The sequence below is a fragment of the Xiphias gladius genome, chromosome 11 (genome assembly GCF_016859285.1).
Source record: "Xiphias gladius isolate SHS-SW01 ecotype Sanya breed wild chromosome 11, ASM1685928v1, whole genome shotgun sequence".
Taxonomy (NCBI): Eukaryota; Metazoa; Chordata; class Actinopteri; order Istiophoriformes; family Xiphiidae; genus Xiphias; species Xiphias gladius.
This window is the reverse complement of record NC_053410.1, coordinates 12,709,453-12,728,250: the sequence shown is the minus strand read 5'-3', so window position 1 is coordinate 12,728,250 and position 18,798 is coordinate 12,709,453. Positions and strand designations below refer to the sequence as shown.

Below are 18,798 nucleotides of genomic sequence, written 5' to 3'. Positions count from 1 at the left end.
AGTTTCATCACTGACCTAAGGATTAGAGCAGTATTAAGTGAGTTACCTCTGTTGCTGATGTTTGAGCTCTTTGTTTGTTCATTTTGTATTCAGTGCATCCCCAGTGACATCCTGGGATGTTCGCTGACTGCATGTTTTGTGTGCATGCTCTGTAATACCCCTTTGCATTTAATGTGACTGTGTGCCACACTGTTTTAATTTCTGGGTTGTCAAGTGTGCTTTTCCTGTAAACACAAAACAAACTAACAAAAAAAAAAACCCAACAAAAATCTTTGCCGTTGAAGTGCTCTATTTTTTTGTTTACCCTTGATTTTTTTTTTTTTTTTTTTTTTAAGTTGTTTCAATAGCTTTAGATGTACTGTACAATCATGTTGACCAGAGGGGAGGTATTTTGTTCATGAAGCAATTATAAATGGTTGAATTATCTATGATATCCTTTTCCTACATCCTATTTAACTAGACAGTGATCTCAGTATTGAATCTGATGCCACAATTGGAACATGGAAAAGTCAGTAGAGGCCAACTTCAATGACGTCTATTAAATGAAGCATAATATCTCAAATATATTTCTGTCTTAAATACAGAGCCTCAAATTAGTGGCTTGATTAGGGGAGGAAACAAAGTTTAATACATGAGGAAGAAGGTTTTGCTCTGCTGATAAATCACCTATTCAGAGTGGAAAAACAGCACCACATTCGCTTCTGTGGGCACGTGCGTGTGTGTGCACAATTTGCTTACCTGTGTACATGAATTTACACTTTCACGTTTGTGCTTTACTGTGTTTGTGTGTGTGTGTCTGGCGTTCATAACTGAATGTTGAACCCACACATGCCAAATAATATGCGTTATAAATCTGTATATTACTTCTAACCTTAGAGAAGGGCATCTGGATACTGAGAATAGGAAAACATGACTAATGTTTTTCGTCTCATGAAATGAGAGAGATCTTGTGCCAAATACTGCTGGCTGCCCACAGACATCTCAGCTCATCAGCTTGTAAGACCACACGGCCCTTTGCTCAATTCTGGCCAACCACGCAATCGTTGCTGCTCATTAGATTCTCTTAAAGGACAGAGGCGACATCTGTGAAGATCATTATGTCCTGCAACATTCACAAACTGCCATTCCCTTAATATGTCTGTCACATTACTTTGCCAAGTCCACTTTAGTTCAGCCCTACCCAGTCCATCTGGTACAGGATAGGAGAACACTCACTGATCTGGACTATGGTTCTCATCTAACATAAATATCTATGTTTCCTTTAAACCTGCCAAACTGAGTCAGATTTCAGTAATGTGCTATACAATTTTAGATGTCGACTGTTAAAGGTTAATGTGTTAGCCATAGCTTCCTTCTTGTATATAACAGCATGATAATGGATTTAGGGAAACCTGTCATAACAAATCTAGTTTGATGATAAGAACTTAAACAGTGAACAAATGCGACCACGGTTTTTTTTTTTTTAATTTTTTTTTTTACTTTAGGAAAGAGTAACCTAATATCCATAGTGTTAAATGCAAAGCTGTCCAGTACTCAGGCACTCAAAACTAAATTGGTTCAATTGTCTCCTGGCACATCCTTGTAAGTAGTGGATAAAGCCATTGTCATTACACAGATTGCCTTACAGGTCTACATAGGGTAATTAGGGTTTCTGCCGAGTGTATCCACTAATCCATGTCAATATAAGGGCTGGATTCTACTGAGCATGTCTGGATTTCTCATTTCGGGGTTTTCAATAAGACTTTGTGACATTTAATTTTACCTCCGGAGGGTTAGTTCAACTTACCACAGTGCAAGTGAAGCATACACTGCAGAGTGTCTTAAATCCAGTAGATTAGTGTGATTAAATCATAACCATATCATGGTTGGATACTGATACTTACAGTGCTATTAGTATTATTTTCCAAATGTTCTTAATAACAACTTTAAGTTAAGTCTAACTGCTTTATTAAAGTATAACAGTGCTACAGTAACATTAAATGAGTAAGATAACCTAAAATCTACAAAATAAATGTATTGAGCAAAAGAACATTTTCTTTAACAAGGGAATTGAAGTGATTTCTCTCAGTTCTCTCATGTTTAGAGAAGCACCACAAGTTCTATTATTGAAACACTTAAGATTTTAATAAGACTAAGTTTTATTAAAATCTTATTAAAATGACGCTCACAGTAGATATAACTGTGAAACTAACCTTTGAACCTGATCATTCTGGCCTACAGTGAAGTCAAAGGACAACCAGGGACACATCTTGAACTCAAAAGTCATTCTAATCAAACTTTGTACTTCCTTACTGTTGTAATCAGCGCTGTGCAGCCTCTGACAGATCTCTCTGCTGTAATGCACTACTGAATCTTGCCAGGGACCCGTCAAATACTCTGAGGTCCTGTTTAGAATTTGTGTCAACCACAGTCCTCCAAATCACTTTGAAAGTTTTTAGTAATGTTCTATATAAAAGCACAAGCATATTGATGTACATGTCTTTGTCAACATCCATTCAGCTCAAAAAGGGGTGGTTTGGCCAAAGGGACAGTTTTTATATTGAAAACGGATGATAATGCAACCACTGTGGGCTGTGTGATTACATCTTAGATTTTCTAAAGTGGTTCAGAGTTGAGTGTTTGATTGCACTTGTCGTGCAGAATTTAACCACTTTCATTACATGGGGGAAAATATTCACTTTTATGGCAAAAAAGATATAATTCAGTTTCTTGCTTGCTTCGAAACAACATGTCTTGACATGTATATAAATGTTTTTTTCAGTCTATATTTGAGTTAGATGTTAGAGTGCTTTGGTTTGACTGATTATCTTTGGGAGACATGCCAGTGTCTGCAGTGATTTATGTTGCCCACTCAAGATGATTTCTTCCCCCCTTCCAGGCATATTGTGGTCTGTGGTCATATTACCCTCGAAAGTGTCTCCAACTTCCTCAAAGACTTCCTACACAAGGACAGGGATGATGTCAATGTAGAAATAGTTTTTCTCCATAAGTAAGTGAACATTTTCTTCCTCACCATGTGTAGGTTAGCACTGAACACATTGCTTGAAACAATGCACAGTCAACCTGTGTAGTGTAATTGCGGTATCCATACATGCACTAACTCCTCTCCCTTTTTCTCCGTGTGCTAGTATTTCCCCTAATCTTGAGCTGGAAGCCTTGTTCAAACGCCATTTTACCCAAGTGGAGTTCTACCAGGGATCTGTGCTCAACCCTCACGATCTGGCCCGAGTGAAGGTACAGTCGGTGACAGGACTCTTGGAGAGATTCAAACACAAAAATTATAGACAACTGTTGTTGAAGTAAAGTGTAGATTACATTTCAATTCAGTAAACCAGTAATTTTGAGGTCGTCTACTTTTTAATTTTTTTCATTTTAGTGTATATACAGAGTAGAGGAAAACAGAGCAGGATGACAATATATATTCATTTCAGTTTTTATTTTTATCTCTTGAACAAAATGGAAAGAGAAAGAAGAGAGAAAAGAATAAGGGAAAAGGGCTATGGCACATTGATCTTGACTGATATTATGACCAATTGTATTGACTAATTGTATTGATGCTGGACAGTGTTAAACCCACTAATTTGTTTAATTTTATGACACAGAGACAGACACAATGTGTTTAAAGCACTCGGTGTGTGTTGATAATTACTGATATGTACTATAATGCTAACATGTTTCTGTTTCTTTGGTCCTGTACACATAGATCGAGTCAGCAGATGCCTGCTTAATCCTAGCCAATAAATACTGTGCAGATCCCGATGCTGAAGATGCCTCCAACATCATGAGGTATGGTATCCACTGGACTTTGAAATCAGTCGAAACTGACTAGATAAGGTGTTACATATTCATTGTTCAATGCGTCTGCCTCTTGTTCTTCTAGGGTCATTTCAATCAAGAACTACCATCCCAAGATCAGAATAATCACACAGATGCTACAATATCACAACAAGGTAAGACGTTTTGGTGTCCTGTGATATATAAGATTGCTTCACCTCATCTTGACTGTTCTCTATCCTCCCTCACAAGGCCAGAAATGTTATGTCAGGTGATAACCCACAACCCGGTCTGCATAACAGCTGTGCTGTGCAGTTCAGTAGTTGGTTTCATCATTGGGTATTTAATAGTAACATGTCATACGAGTCCCTCACTTGAAGGGTCCACACACTCCCTTGACTCATGAAGGATGGATATAACCTCAGATTTTTATGCATTTAAATAAATTGATTGGCACTTAGAATTGCAGCAGGGGTTCCCTTCACTTATGTATGATAGCTTTTACACATTTTTTGCTTTTTTTTTTTTTTTCAATTGTTACAGTCATTGATGGTTGACCTGGAGCACCTTTTGGCACTGTTAATGACCTATGTAGGGTTTCTATGTAAATATTTCACATGTCTAAGATTTGGCTAACTGTAAAAATTAAATATAGTTGTAGTAGTAAATGCCAAATTAATGATCAACTGAATTATCAATTTACTGCCTTCTAAACAGATTCAAGATTGCTTTATAATAATTTAAAGGAAAAGTTCTTTATGGGAAATACGCTTATTTTAAAAGCGACAATTTGCCGTTTTTAGAAGGGATTCCTTTGGGGGTTGTGTCCACAATTACCTCCTTGTTCACTCATTCACAGCTCCCTATGTAATGGATACTCAGCAGTTTACTCAGTAGTGATCAGCAAATTGAGATTTCAGACACTTGCTAATCATCCTTATCACTGACAGCTGTGGCAGCACAACAACACATATTATAGTAAAAGATGCCATGGACACTACTTTTTTTTATTCCAGTTTCAGAGGGCACAATATTAAAGACTAAATAACCATGACCTTACCTAAGTTCTAACCCCAACATAGAGGGGGAGACTAAGGGAAAAAACTTTTTTTTTACAGGAGGGAAACACAGTGGGAACAAACTTATACACAAGGCCCCTGCTTCCAGTCTTTGTGCTAAGCTAACCCGCTGCTGGCACAAACTTTGTTTTTGCTATATAGACATGAGAGTCGTATCAGTCTTCTCATTTAATGCTAAATCTCCATCAGAAAGCAAATAGGTGTAATTCCCAAAATGGCAAACTATTCCTTTAAGAAATATGAATCACTGGCGTAGCTTTCTGTGTCTTTTAACCTCCTCTGTCTCGGTCGTGTGATGAAGGCCCACCTGCTGAACATTCCAAGCTGGAACTGGAAGGAGGGCGACGATGCTATCTGCTTGGCAGAGCTGAAGGCAGGCTTCATTGCCCAGAGCTGTCTGGCTCAGGGCCTGTCCACAATGCTAGCCAACCTGTTCTCCATGAGGTCCTTTATTGAGGTAACACAGAGGACAAGATTTACTTGCCTTGTCTCAGTCACTCCTACTGAACAGACTGAAGTAATAGGGACGAATGAATCCTCACATTGCATTTTTGTAAATGAGATTATTTATTCTGCGATTGAAGGTGAGGTTAACGTAAATTGATACAGTCAGTTCTCCGCTGACAGATTAGATCCATCAAACACAGTAAATTCCCTGGGAAATTTTGACATCTCTGTCCACAGAAAGACTTCCATTAGAGTGTTTTCAGTCATCCTGGCACATCATATTTTACTGTGACATTTCATATGGAATCTGTTCAGTGTTTCTGTGGCTCAGAATTGAAGAGGTGCTTGCTTCTATCAAAGAACTGTTCTCATGTCATAAAGATGATGGATCAGCTCATAATGACCGGGCTGATGTTGTGCAGGGGAACATCTGCAGACCATATTGGACTGCTGTTGGAAGGGAAAACAGTGTTGCTTTTTTCTGTCTTTTTTATCTTCACATGTGACATTTCCGTGCTTGTTTTTTGTCAGATTGAGGAGGACACATGGCAGAAGTATTACCTTGAAGGAGTGGCTAATGAGATGTACACAGAGTATTTGTCCAGTGCATTTGTGGGCCTCTCCTTCCCCACTGTCTGTGAGTAAGTATCACTCCTTCCCCACTCAGCAAGCCCAATGTAAATGGTAGGTTGCTAACAATTCTGAAGTAAAGGAAAAAAACAAAACATTTAAACCCATTAGTCATCTGCTTACATCCTGCTCTCCTCTAATGAATGCACATGTTTTACAGGCTGTGTTACGTGAAGCTGAAGCTGCTGCTTATTGCCATCGAATACAAGTCTGAGCAGAGAGAGAGCAGGTTTGTATATTGGATCTTTCTTTCAGTAACATCAGGTACAACAGTGAACTATTGAGTGATTTGCTCTTATTAAAATATCTGATATTTTTTTCCCAAATCCTCTTTGCAGCTCTGATCACAGCTGATATTTTTTTTTATCACATTTGATGGCTAAAACGTTAAATTCACAGTATGTTACTTGATGATGCTATGAATTAGTACACACAACAAAACTAGAAGACATGCAGAGAGCACATACTGTACCTCTGCCAAGGCTACACAGTCGTCTTAAATTATTATTTTAATAATTGAAAATATTTAGAAATGTTTACTTTTTATTTTAATCTGTATTTTAGCATGCTGTGACTTTTCATTAAAGTCTGGTAGTACGTGAGAAATGAGCGGAAAATCCCTATCACTCATTCCTTGGCCTCATGGCCCAACTTTCCGCAAAATTTGACTGAAAATTTGATTGATTGAACAAATAAATGGGGCTGAGAATACTGACTATAAGTCCTTGGCGGAGGTAACTACATATTTCCAAGGCTGATACTTAACCAAGCCTTGCAGGTATGCATGAATAAATGTAAATATAGGGCACAAATTTGAATGTAGTCTCAGACAAGTAATATGCGACTGCACTGGAACAACTTAACATTCACAATCCTTTTTTTGTCTCATTACAGTTACACTGTGCTGTCAGTTCAGAGATGCATACATTCATACCTAAATAACCAATTTGCTGCACATTTGAAGTTCATGTCATGTGTTTCCTTAACTTGATTCTATTGTGTCTCTGTTCAGTCTGTACAATAACCACTAATTCTACATCAGTGTCAGTCTTATCACCAATAACCACATGAAGTACTATTTTTCAGTAATCTCAGTTGCCAAATCCCACCCACCCTTCCCCATTCACCTGTGTCAGCTGTCTTTGTGTAGTGGCAAGGTTGCATGGCATGGTCATGTACATATTTGATCCTACACTAGAATTTATCCTAACATGCTAATTTTTGTCTGAGTTCTTAATTCATTCGAGCTAGTTAAGTTATTGCAAATAACTATACTTGAATTTTATAATACTTTATAACTCCTTCATAATGATGTTGATGATGCCACACAAAGGCATAATTTTCCTGTTACCTACAGCTTTTTTCTTGAAAATGTACTGCCACAACTTTCAGTGCCATTTGATTTATTCATGCCCTTGTCAAAAGATAACCACTGTTAAAAAACAGATTTTTTTTTTTTTTTTTAGAGTAAAGAATCATTTTTAGGTGCAAGGACCTCGACATACAGAGTGTGTACAGAGTTGCGCCACATGCTGCCATATAAAGTCGTACCTACAAAAAAGGCTGAAAAACTTTAGTAACAGTCATATTCTCCTCTTCTTCTATGTTCATGACAACTGTTTGATTTGAGATTTTTTCTTGTTGTTTGCAGAAGCCGAAAGCGGTATGCCCTCTACCTTATCTTACTTCCAAAGTTCCACCCAATCTCCGCCACTTTAAAGCTTCTGACTTTGGGAGTTTCCCCAAGGATATTTTTCCAAACACTATCTCACAGGCCTCTTTTTCTAACTCTCTTTTATGGTGTCCTTTGTGCTTAATGCACTAACTTCTTTGCAGGCAGAGAGAGGATAGATAAATTGGACGTGTTTGTAGAAGTGCTGTTTCTTTGTCTTTCCTGTTGTTGGTGTACCAAGGCCAAACGCTCACCCTCTCCATATCTACCTCTTATTTGATCTTTTGATCTTTTCAGTTTTACCAGTCCTTTGCTTAGTTTATTTCTCTCACTTTCAGTTTGTTGTCAGTGTTGCTCAGTTGTTACCCTACTGTATGCTAGTTTTGCCAAGCTAATTATTCCACTCATGGTGTTTATAAATCATTGCCAGAACAGTACCTCATGGTTCTAGGACTCCGGATCAGTGAGGAGTTTATATACACATATCTTAGACCTCAGATGTGGTGTCAAGGAGCACTGATAATCTGTTGTTCTACATTTTGGATTTAATCTTGAAATAAACTGATTATCTGCCATTGCTGTAGGCAGTGGCTGATACAATAGCATGTCTTTTTCTTCATGGTTTTATCACACCAACAGCACCTCACCAATCTTTGTTTTCTTTTCATCATTTCACACATTAGAAAAGGCATGGAGCTGTTGAATTTGGATAGCATTAAGTTTATCCAAACTGAAATTTAATAACCACAGGCTACAATGTTCACAAATGCCCCACATTTCACTTTTGCATTCCATCACCCTCTCATGTTCTATGTGCTAAATGTATTTCCATCTGTGTATGTACATGTGTCTGTGTATGTGTGTGATTACCTTGAGAGGGAGGGTTTGTGTGCGTGCGTGCGTGCGTGCGCGCGTGTGTGTGTGCATCTCAGCCACCATGCACAGTCATGCTCGTGCGTCTCTTGAGTAGATGTTCTTAAGTGAGGTCACTTCCTGTCAGTTTGGTGTTTGAGAAACAATCCAACTGCACAGAAGTTACTGCAACCGTCTGCATCTACGTAAATGTCCCTATACCTGTACTACAGTGGCTATGCCTTTCTGTTTGATTATTGTCCTTTTCATGCTGTTTGGTAACTGCATGCTATGACACTACCACATAAAGAGTTTGATGCTTGCGTTGTTGCTCACAATATGAGGTTTTGATGCTTTTTAAGCCTCTATTCACCAGTTTGCACCCGACTGAAGAAAAATGTCGTGGATAGATACACCTGTAAAATCTCAGATTTGGGCAGCAATGTTTGTGGAACTGTCTTGAGTTGATCTATTTCTTTCATTTATTTTGACTAGAGAGCATGCCAGGCGTAATGCCTGTTTACTTCTCTGGGGGCCATTCAATCTGAGTCAATGTTATATGCTATTTTACTTCTTGCAGTGTGGAAAGAAAAATATAATCAGCATGACTGGTGCAATTTGATCACATCCCGATATGTATATGGATTCAATTGCTCCCTTAATATTTTTGTTTATTTTCTCCCACGTTAACCTTTTCCAGAGCCCAGAGGAAAGATGTAGTGTGATAGATTTTTTTTTCTTTGATTTACTATTTCGTTTCTGCCAACTCCACACAGATAGTTTACTCTTTCAAAATCAATTACTAAAATGTCACAAAATTATTGTTTAAAATACAAAGATTTGAGTCAAGCTGGTGAGAAAGACCTCCCTGATAATGACAGCAGTTGCGTGAGCCATATGATAAGTGTTATTGTCACAAATTAACAAATGTTTTAGTTTAAAATAGAGAAACTTAGAAAATCTGAATTAAAAGTCCGTCAGCTTTCATCTGGGCTCGTATTTTGAAGAAGTGTGACCCTTAAAGATTTGTGGGTTCAGTGTTTTGATTTCTTAATTCACACTCACATCATTGATGATTGTTGCCCACAGGTAACCATTAATGACCAGGGTGTGTGTGCGTGTGTGTGAGCGTACAGTATGTGTGTGTGGTGTCAACTCTTTGTCTCAGTCTAATTAATGGGGAATGATACAGCCAGTCGCTTAAAATGCTTAGGGTATTAAATTGAGTCTCACTCATAATAGAAATAGTTTGACTAACATATCTTGTGAAATTTATTTTTACTGCATCTGTTGTCCAGCGTGCCATAAGACATTTTTATTATAGTTTTATCTTTTAAATATAACTATAACAAAAACAGGATAAAATTTTAAGTTCATTTTGAGCTCGCTGGACATGCATTCTAATTATTTTCACACTATAATTCAATGGAGCAGAGTCGCTGCTGATTTTTAAGGGACTCCACCAATTTTATTTGTCCTAAAGCAATCCTATAGACTATAGTAGAGTCACTGAGCAGAATCAGCCTAGTGTTGAGGAGAAAAAGAGCTGTTCATTCCCTTGCATCCCACTGTCAAATACTAACCGAGATAATGACACTTATTGTACATTCTCTGTACTACAGCCATGTCCCGGTGGCCATCATAACATTTCTTTTGACTAGATGACTGTATTTGAGTGCTTAGGCTAAAACCACTTCATGGCCATAATTTTAATTCTTTCTGCCCTTGTCCCTTTACTCGTACCTCTCTGTCCCCCTTCTCACCACGGAGCAATCCAATACCATTCTGTAAAGAAAAGAATTAAAATTCAGTGTGCAATCATGCTGTTGTACATTCTGTCCATCCATGTGAGTATCACGTCAGCAAACTGCCCAAAATTAGAGGAGCAGGTGTGTTTATGATAACACAAAGGACACGATGCAACAGAGCAAACCAAGCTGTAGATTAAGGGCTTCAGCAAGTGTGTGTACCATTCCTCTTGATTAGCATGTTGTGCATGAACTGTGTGTTGTCGAGAGGTTAATGAGCATCATGTGTCTATTTCTCTGATTACCCAGCATCCTCATCAACCCGGGCAACCATGTCAAGATGCAGGAGGGAACGCTGGGATTCTTTATTGCCAGTGATGCTAAAGAAGTAAAGAGGTAATCCAGCCATCCTGCCGAACTGGTCTCTCATTATGTAAAATGGACAGTTGGATTATTTAAGTGGTAAACATTTTTACTCTGTCACTTTTAGAGCTTTTTTCTACTGCAAAGCTTGTCATGATGACATCACAGACCCTAAGCGGATCAAAAAGTGTGGCTGCAAGCGACGTGAGTATAGCTGCGCCTTTATTTTGCCTCATCAACACCCCTCCCTCCCTTCCTCTCACTCCCAAACCTACCCGTGGGCCTGTCTGTCTCATTACACTGAAGTTTTAACCAGTTTGTACACTAATGTTGTACTTCTCATTGTGTCGTTGTTATTCTGTACTGTGGCACTGTGGTTTTAATGGTAATATACTGTATGTTGTCACAACATTACCCTTGGGAAAGTGTTTAACATGGGTCCCATTTTAACTTTCATAACATTCATTGTGGTATGATCACCAGTGAATATCTGATGTTGTTATCTATGAGTGTGTTTTCTTTTTGGTTTAACCATTGAATCACTACTTTATCTACACAAACTGAGAATCTATAGTAGGGAATGGACTTTTCACAAGTAAAACTTAGTGATTCAGTGGATAGACTTGAAATTGTGTTAGTTGACAGCTGTACAGACAAAAAACAAATCTATATTAAGATGAGGTTACATTTTGTAAATCCTAATATCGCATTAATGTTTGGTAACACTTAAAAACATTATTTACAATAATGTACAGTAACTCCTGCAGCATAAACCAGAATATTGAGATTTGTAGAATTTATAGTTTTTCTACATGAGGCAATGAGCTTTTCTCTCTCATATTTTAAAATATTAGTGGACATGACCTACTGTATTATAATGTTTTAGATATAAATGATCTTGAAGGGAGTATTTGAGAGGATCCTGCTCAGCCACTCTTACCGGGGTTCTTAAAGTCACACACCCCCATATTATGAATAGTGCAGGTATATTGTGCTGTTAATTGTTCAATTCAAGACTGTTCACTATGGGCCAGTAAAATGCCCCAGTCCAATGAATAGTTTTCCCCTGTTTTTATGCAGACATAACATTACCATTAAGACAGGAGCAGCACATGAATATAACCTGACCTATGTGCAGTAGTCACTTGTCAGGACATGTTAGCTATTGGATAAATAATTCAGGTGAATATCCCATATTTCCACATAAAGGTCACAGACAATTACAGTAAGCAGCCTGGTAGACACAAAGCCTGGTTTTAAAATAGATACCCACCATTTCCTTCTTTTGTCTGTGTCACCTCAATTATTCAGACATTTTTTGCTCTGCCAGCTCAATAGAATCAACGGCCCTTTCACACTCTAGTTTCATTTAGATAAACTGTTTAGTTCTGTTTGCTTTCTTAATATCGTCATGTCTCAGACTCCGGTGATGGACGTGGCGTTATGTTTTATCTTGTTACAGTAGTTTCCAACAAGAGAGTTGCATTTAGAAAGATGACAGTTCCATTACTGCAATGGAAGTCTGTCCTACAGTGTGTTCTGTTCTATCATGTTTTGTTCTCTTTTGTTGTTTTTCCCATGTTTCTTTATGACCAGTGACACACTTTTGATGTATTTCCTTCCCTGCTGCCATTGGAAAACGCCACTTTATTTTAACCACTCACTGGTAGTGATTTATTGTGAGTAAAAAGAAAATGGGTGTCCTATTACCCAGAGTGCAGTGCAAGTGTTTTTTTTTTCCTCTTCAGCAAATAGTATACTGTATCTATGTTGCATGTACCAGTGTAGCTTCTGCATCCCTCTCCTTGCCTCTCATTTCTACACTGTGCTCAGACCAGACCAAAACCAAAACAGCGGAAATCAAACTCCCCCCAGCATCAGTCCTCCTCCTCATTGGCTCCCCTCAGCGTATGCTCCGATTAGTTGGAAATGACAATTTCAAAGAGTGTGACTTAAGAAGATGTGGCCGATGAGCTCTCAATTTTTCCTCACTATTTGATCATCAAACCAAACTCACATTTGGCATTTGAAAGCCAGCCTGCTGCAAGTTTTAGGTCAGTACCCATGATTAACCTCCGTATAGCGTCATGCTCCAAGAAAGTGCAGAGGGAACAGAATAAAAATAATAGTAAATAATTATAAAAATGTAAGACGTCATACAGTAATCATAGATTTAGAAGTGCTAACACAAAAGGGAAGAAAATTAACAAGAACCCCTGAGTCTTAAATGATCTGCTTTCTGTCAAAGGAGGTTTTGTGTGTGGCTGTACTTTCAGAGAGCAGAAAATGTCCTTGTGGGGAGTTCTTCAAATCCTAACCAGCTAGGTTGCCAAAACACAATCAAAGCAATCTGGCCTCCCCTTTGCCCCACTTCTCTGTGATCTCAGCCCTTTTCTAAACTCTGGGTCCTCGCCCAGCTCTGGCTGAGGTTTCAGAGATCATCAGTTCCTTTCAGAATTTAAATGTCACCACACTAGTCATGTACATTTCAAATTTGGACAGTCGTTGGGCCCTTTTAGTTTTTTTTTTTTTGTTTTTTTGTTTTTTAAACTCGCTGCACTGTGTGAAAAGTCCACTAGCAATTGAGAGTATTAATTGTAATAGCATCAGATTGCCACTAGATGGTGGTGCCTTGCCAGGCCAATGTCCAATAAGACTATTTAAATGGTGATGTCTGTAGAGGAAACTCAAATCCCCTAAAACTTGTTCAGCAAAAATGCAAGGACTTAATGTGTGTGTTTGTGTGCCTTGGGATGATGAATTTAATCAAAACCCGAATCTACAGTTTGACAAATTCATCATCCTGAGTTTCTTTCATCGTTTTGTAGTCCTTAATGTTTTATGTTTACGTGATATGGTATAGCTGGGGTTTTTTGAGGGCTGTGTGTTTGTGCACAAAATCTGCCAATCCATGGAAAAGCTTATTTGTCCTCTGCACTCTTTTATGCCCCCAGTGAAATAATCTACTGTGCACTGTGTTTGTTATTGCTCAAAAATTCAAGTCTTGAGCTAACAGTATCATTTCCCCTGCACTCTTGCTGAATTGGGAAGTTTTAGCGGGATAGATCAGAATGGTGCTTTCTTTGGGACATCCTTTTCATTCAACATAGTGCCCTGATACCTTCTGTTTGCGTATGTTGTGCCTTGGTGGATTATAGGAAATACTGACTGGTCATACCCATACAGACAGTTTATCAGGGCAGCTGTCATGTTGAATCTTCAATTAGGAATGACCTGAAATTAACACCTTATAATCCTAGGCCAGAATCTCAGTATTTGTGAAGTCAGAAGTCAAAGACATTGTCTGTGTGTGTGTGTGTGTGTCTTTGTGTATGTTCTCCATTGCTCCCCTTCCATGTGTCAGTAATCCACACTGTAACATACATATACTGTGGTCCGAGTGCCCAAGCAAAAACTCTGAAGTTAAGAAATTTCAGCATGAACTGAAAGCCTTGCTGCACTTGTCTGCCATCCCCTGAAACTGTTTCATTATTGTGAACAGTTATTTCTGTACCTCCCCTTGTTGCTGAGACCAAAACTACATTTTCTGCATGCTTATTACATGCTCATAAGGCACACATGCATGCCACAGGATACAACAGTCCCTGATACCTTCATCCCATGGGTTATGATCTGCGTTTCCCATTCTTTCCTTGGCCAAAGGCTGAAACATATGGACTGCATTTTCCAATGTGACTCAGAGTCAAAGATGCTGAAACTGTCTCTGTAAAGGTGCCAGACAGTATTAGTTGGCTGTCTGTTTGAACATTGGCAATGAGAGAATGGGGATCAGGGACTGTTTCTGCCCAGAGTCGCAGCAATCTAGAGATGCTGCTCTGGGAACTTTCACTCCTGCTTCCCTCGGGGTTTATGGCTTCACACAACAGCCACACACACACACGTACACACACACACACACACACACACACACACACACACACACACACACACACACACACACACACACACAGAAAGTAAATGCTTTACATTATTTTGGCCACAGGCTGACTAGTAGTTAAGGAGTTCTACAATTTGTTGTAAAAGACTGGATTCACATCCAATCTCAACTGAACAAGGGCACCTAGTCTCCAAATTGCCAGTTTTGTAAAGGGCAATACATGAAAAGAAATATCAATGAAATACTTTGATACAACAGTCGTTATGGCATTAGTGTTTATCCTTGTAAATACAGTGTATAGTAATGGTGATGATGCAGGCCCACTTATGGGTAGTTAGTAACAAATGTCTTTGTGAACTGTAATCTTTGAGGTCCCGGTGTTTTCGACATTACGTATGAGATTTGCCAAACAAATAACATAGCACTTCCCCAGTATAAATCAAATGCTTCAATGTAATGGTGTATTGCATTTCCGCTTAATTTTGTCCAATGAATGTGAATTTTGAAATGCCAGAGGAGACACTATTATTAGTCCACTTGTCAAGTTTTATGCCCTGGTTTTATTGTGTGGGGACAATAAAACTACATATAACTATATGTAATGGCCCAAACAGATTGAGAATCACATTGTTTGTGCTTCTCAACCAATCAGAATTAAAACTGAATCTAAACAAACCTCCAACAGCACAAAAACATTATGTTTAAATGTGACTATCCATATATTAAACAACTGACAACAACAGAACATTTTAATAGCAGGGCCACATAAAAGTCTGCAAGTCAAAAAACTGACTTTTCATTTGTAGGAGGAAGAATGTGTTTGTGCGTTTCTTCTTTAAAATGTCATATAGGCTCACTTTAAATTGACACGGAGAAATGACAAAAATACAGCATATGAATTCTTTGTCTAGTCCCACTGTTTATGCACATATGCACATATGCACATTGGAGTGAAGCTTCCCTTGGGGAGTAGAGCAGTGAAACTGCAGGTCTAGCATGAATTGGCCAGTCTAGCCCGTAGAATAGTGTGATGCCTTGGACAGAGCCACCACAACTGCATGATGGGATACAGGTACGTGATCCACTCCTTTAGCCAAACGGATAGAGGATGTACAAATGTTTGAAACACTGAATGAGGTTTGCTGCTGAAGACATTGCTCATGCCTCTCTTCCCTGAATGCCTCCCTCCCTCTCCCCTTTCTCCTCACCCCTCTTTCCCACTGTTATAGTTCTGCCTTTTGACCTTTTACAGCCTTAGCACACAGCTTGACCTCTCGAGACTATCTCAGTACGAATGAGAAATAATGCACTGACATGTTGTATGTCATACTATTATTAATATTATTACATTGATAACATCCAAATTTTAGGAATGCCAATTATAAAAACAAAAAACATTTGACAGTTTGGTGAATTGAATTGAATTTTAGTTTTACATAAATCTCTGCGCTTCCACTGTGTAAATTTAATTTGGGGCTCAAGTCTGTGGGAGTAGGTGGCTAAGGCTTGCACTTTCTGATGAAGTTACCTTCCGACTTCCCCTGGTTGAATATTTCTCCTTTTGCCATTAACCTACTGATTTTCCTCTCCTCTCATCCCAAAACATGACTGTAGCCAAGATGTCCGTCTACAAACGAATGAAACTGGCATGTTGTTTTGATTGCGGCCGTTCAGAGCAAGACTGCTCTTGCATGTCAGGCAGTGTACATAGTAACATGGACACCCTTCAGAGGGCCTACCCACTTTCCTCTGTCTCTGTTCATGATTGCGCAACCACTTTACGTGCCTGTAAGTTACACCGCCCAACACATGCTGTTACATGTCTGTGGTGTGTGCTCCGTGTGTATTGTACCATGCCAAGGTACTGTACGTGTACGTATGTGTCTGTAATGTTTTCTATGTCGTGTAATCTGTTAACTGTGACTCCATAACTGTGGCTTACGTGAATTTATTTAGTATATTTTCGTGTATTAACAATTTTTCTCAAGTAATTTGTTTTTGTTCTTTCATTTTCTATCTATCTATCTATCTAAATCACCTAATTTTCTTTCATTTATAGTTGAATTATCATTCTTTTTTTTTTTTAGTTATTTATCATTTTTAGTTTTATTTCATGTGTGTAATATGTGTGGTGGGTAAGTGGTGGTGTGACTCTGTGGTGCTGCTGTACTGTACAGTACTATAGACATGTGGCTACCGCATGCTGCATCGGTCATACAGTTGTGTGTATATCACTACTGCAGCATTGACGTTGACGTGTTTTTGTGTTTAAGGTAAGATGTCTGTGTACAAAAAAATGGAACGTATCATTTTATTCTCAAGGTTTTGCACTGCAATGTTAAATTATGTCTTATATTTTTACTTTGAAGGCGCTTACAAACCTCAGATTAACACTGTTTTCAGTTTGTACACTTTTCAGTTAAAGCAATTTTGCATTTGCAATTCCTATTTCGTTTTTTTTCTTTTTTTTTTTTTTTTTTTTTACCTTTGACTTAACCTTACTGAGCGACTGTGCCAAGTTTTTAGTTTCACTGTATTTTGTGTTTTGAAAATTTCTAACAGTCTTGCCAAGCCCCATAACTGAGGAGCAGTGCACTGATATTAAAACATGTTTTTATTGGGGACACTGGTTCAGTAAAGTAAATATTAATAATATAAGCAACTGAAAATTTAGGCAATTATTAAAGAAGAACACATACAGTTTTGCCAACCATTTCTGGCTCTTGTCACAATTGTTTGAAATTTTCTTAAGAAGTGTATCTCTTGCAGTCTTTAACAGTCTACGACACAAATGCACACCAGGAGAAGGGAGGTGGATTAGGAGGAAGGAGAAAAAAAATAAAAATGGAGAAAGAGGCTTTGTATAGCAAGAAAGAGGACAAGAAAATAGATAAGGGAAAAGGAGAGGGGAGGAGAGGAAAGGAGAAAAAACACAAAATGAGAACTACAAAAAAGTGATGTTGGCTTGATAAAGAAAAGGTAAGAGGACTAAGGCTCCTGGAAGACCCCCCCCCCCCTTTCCATTTTCCTTTTGAGTGGATAGGAAATACTAAATTGTCTGTCAATTAGACATGGCAGCAGTAGGCCTAGCTATGAAAGCCTTGGGTTCGGACAAACAGATCTGATTTCCTTCTCAACATTCTCCCACCGTCTGCCGACTCAGCCTAGATTAGTGTCAAACGTGCCATGATGAGTTTGGCTTGGCCTCTTGTAGTTCGGCCTGTGCTGATATCCCCCCGATACCAATTACTAGCCATTACATGGTTACTGATCTCACTTCTCCCTCAACCCCCTGTAGGATTTCAGGAAAGCCTCCTCTGTCTTAGATTTCTTTCTCTTTTTAACTCTGACTTTGTCTGAACAAAGTGAGTTTAGTGAAGTAGCGCATTGGGCTTTGTCAGTCAGGGATTGTTGGACCCCCCCCCCCCAATTCCCAGTCTTTTTTCCAACCGACCAGACAAGCTTTCTAGAGGATAAGACATCTATATCCACTATGACTTCATGCTCTTGTACATCTGTGCCAGATTTATCTAGCCCTAGTACTTGGAAAATTGATTTCTTGAATAGCACTCTTTAATTTAACGCACCCTGTGTTCTGATGCAAGTCGCATTTAGACCACACTAATACACAGGCACCTCATAATGGTGACATAAACATAAACCTCGGTATAGCTTTATGCACTTTAATGATTTAATATTTCACTGAATAGCCATTTTAATATGCTCTCAATCAAGGGGTTTAGCGAGTAATGTGATATTTGATGAAATGGATAAACTGTTGCACAATCTGTGGACAGATTAGCCGACCCAATGAATGCAGTCTTCTGTTGCTAGGAATTATATATAGTGATCTCTCAATTTTGTCAGATGTTGAATTACAGGAGTGAAAAAGTAAGATGACACACAAGCTTGAGACAGAGGGGGAAAACTTTTGCAGATAAAGAGGTGTACATTTTTTGACAGAAGAGAGCAAAGTCGAGCAGTTTCTATGTCTTGAGTTGTCATCAAAAATATAGTGAAAAGCATAAATTAGGTTATATATATAATTCGGATAGAATAGGGTACAAAAATATAGTTAACCTTTGTGTGGTGTGTGTATAATGCTTCTGGTCTTCAACAATTTAAGTTATGAAATATTACCTGTAGTTCAGCTGAATCAGAAGTTTAATTTTGGTCTGTATATTAGTTACGGTCTTTCTTTGTGACATGACGATCATCACAGTCAGCCAGCTTCCTTCAGTGAGAAAAGCTAGAGACGTGACATGGTTTATATAATGGAGAGGCTGAAGCTTCTGTAAAGCTGGGCTATGGACAAGGGTAGAGGACCCCGAGCTC

The 18,798-nt window shown here is 38.6% G+C and overlaps 1 protein-coding gene across 8 annotated transcripts in view; it reads left to right on the top strand.

Annotated features, from left to right (window-relative positions):
* Positions 1-18,798, top strand: part of kcnma1a (potassium large conductance calcium-activated channel, subfamily M, alpha member 1a) — a 135,471-nt gene that overhangs the window by 85,447 nt on the left and 31,226 nt on the right. For 5 of the 8 annotated variants that reach the window (XM_040138922.1, XM_040138919.1, XM_040138916.1 and 2 more), the window contains exons 10-18: positions 2,879-2,989; positions 3,129-3,234; positions 3,704-3,786; positions 3,881-3,950; positions 5,155-5,310; positions 5,832-5,941; positions 6,091-6,159; positions 10,512-10,598; positions 10,693-10,769. In XM_040138922.1, coding sequence (XP_039994856.1) covers positions 2,879-2,989; positions 3,129-3,234; positions 3,704-3,786; positions 3,881-3,950; positions 5,155-5,310; positions 5,832-5,941; positions 6,091-6,159; positions 10,512-10,598; positions 10,693-10,769 — 869 coding nt within the window. Of the gene's footprint in view, positions 1-2,878; positions 2,990-3,128; positions 3,235-3,703; positions 3,787-3,880; positions 3,951-5,154; positions 5,311-5,831; positions 5,942-6,090; positions 6,160-7,581; positions 7,594-10,511; positions 10,599-10,692; positions 10,770-12,235; positions 12,245-16,077; positions 16,252-18,798 lie in introns of all 8 variants that reach the window. The other 3 variants (XM_040138921.1, XM_040138923.1, XM_040138920.1) reach the window with 2 other exon arrangements.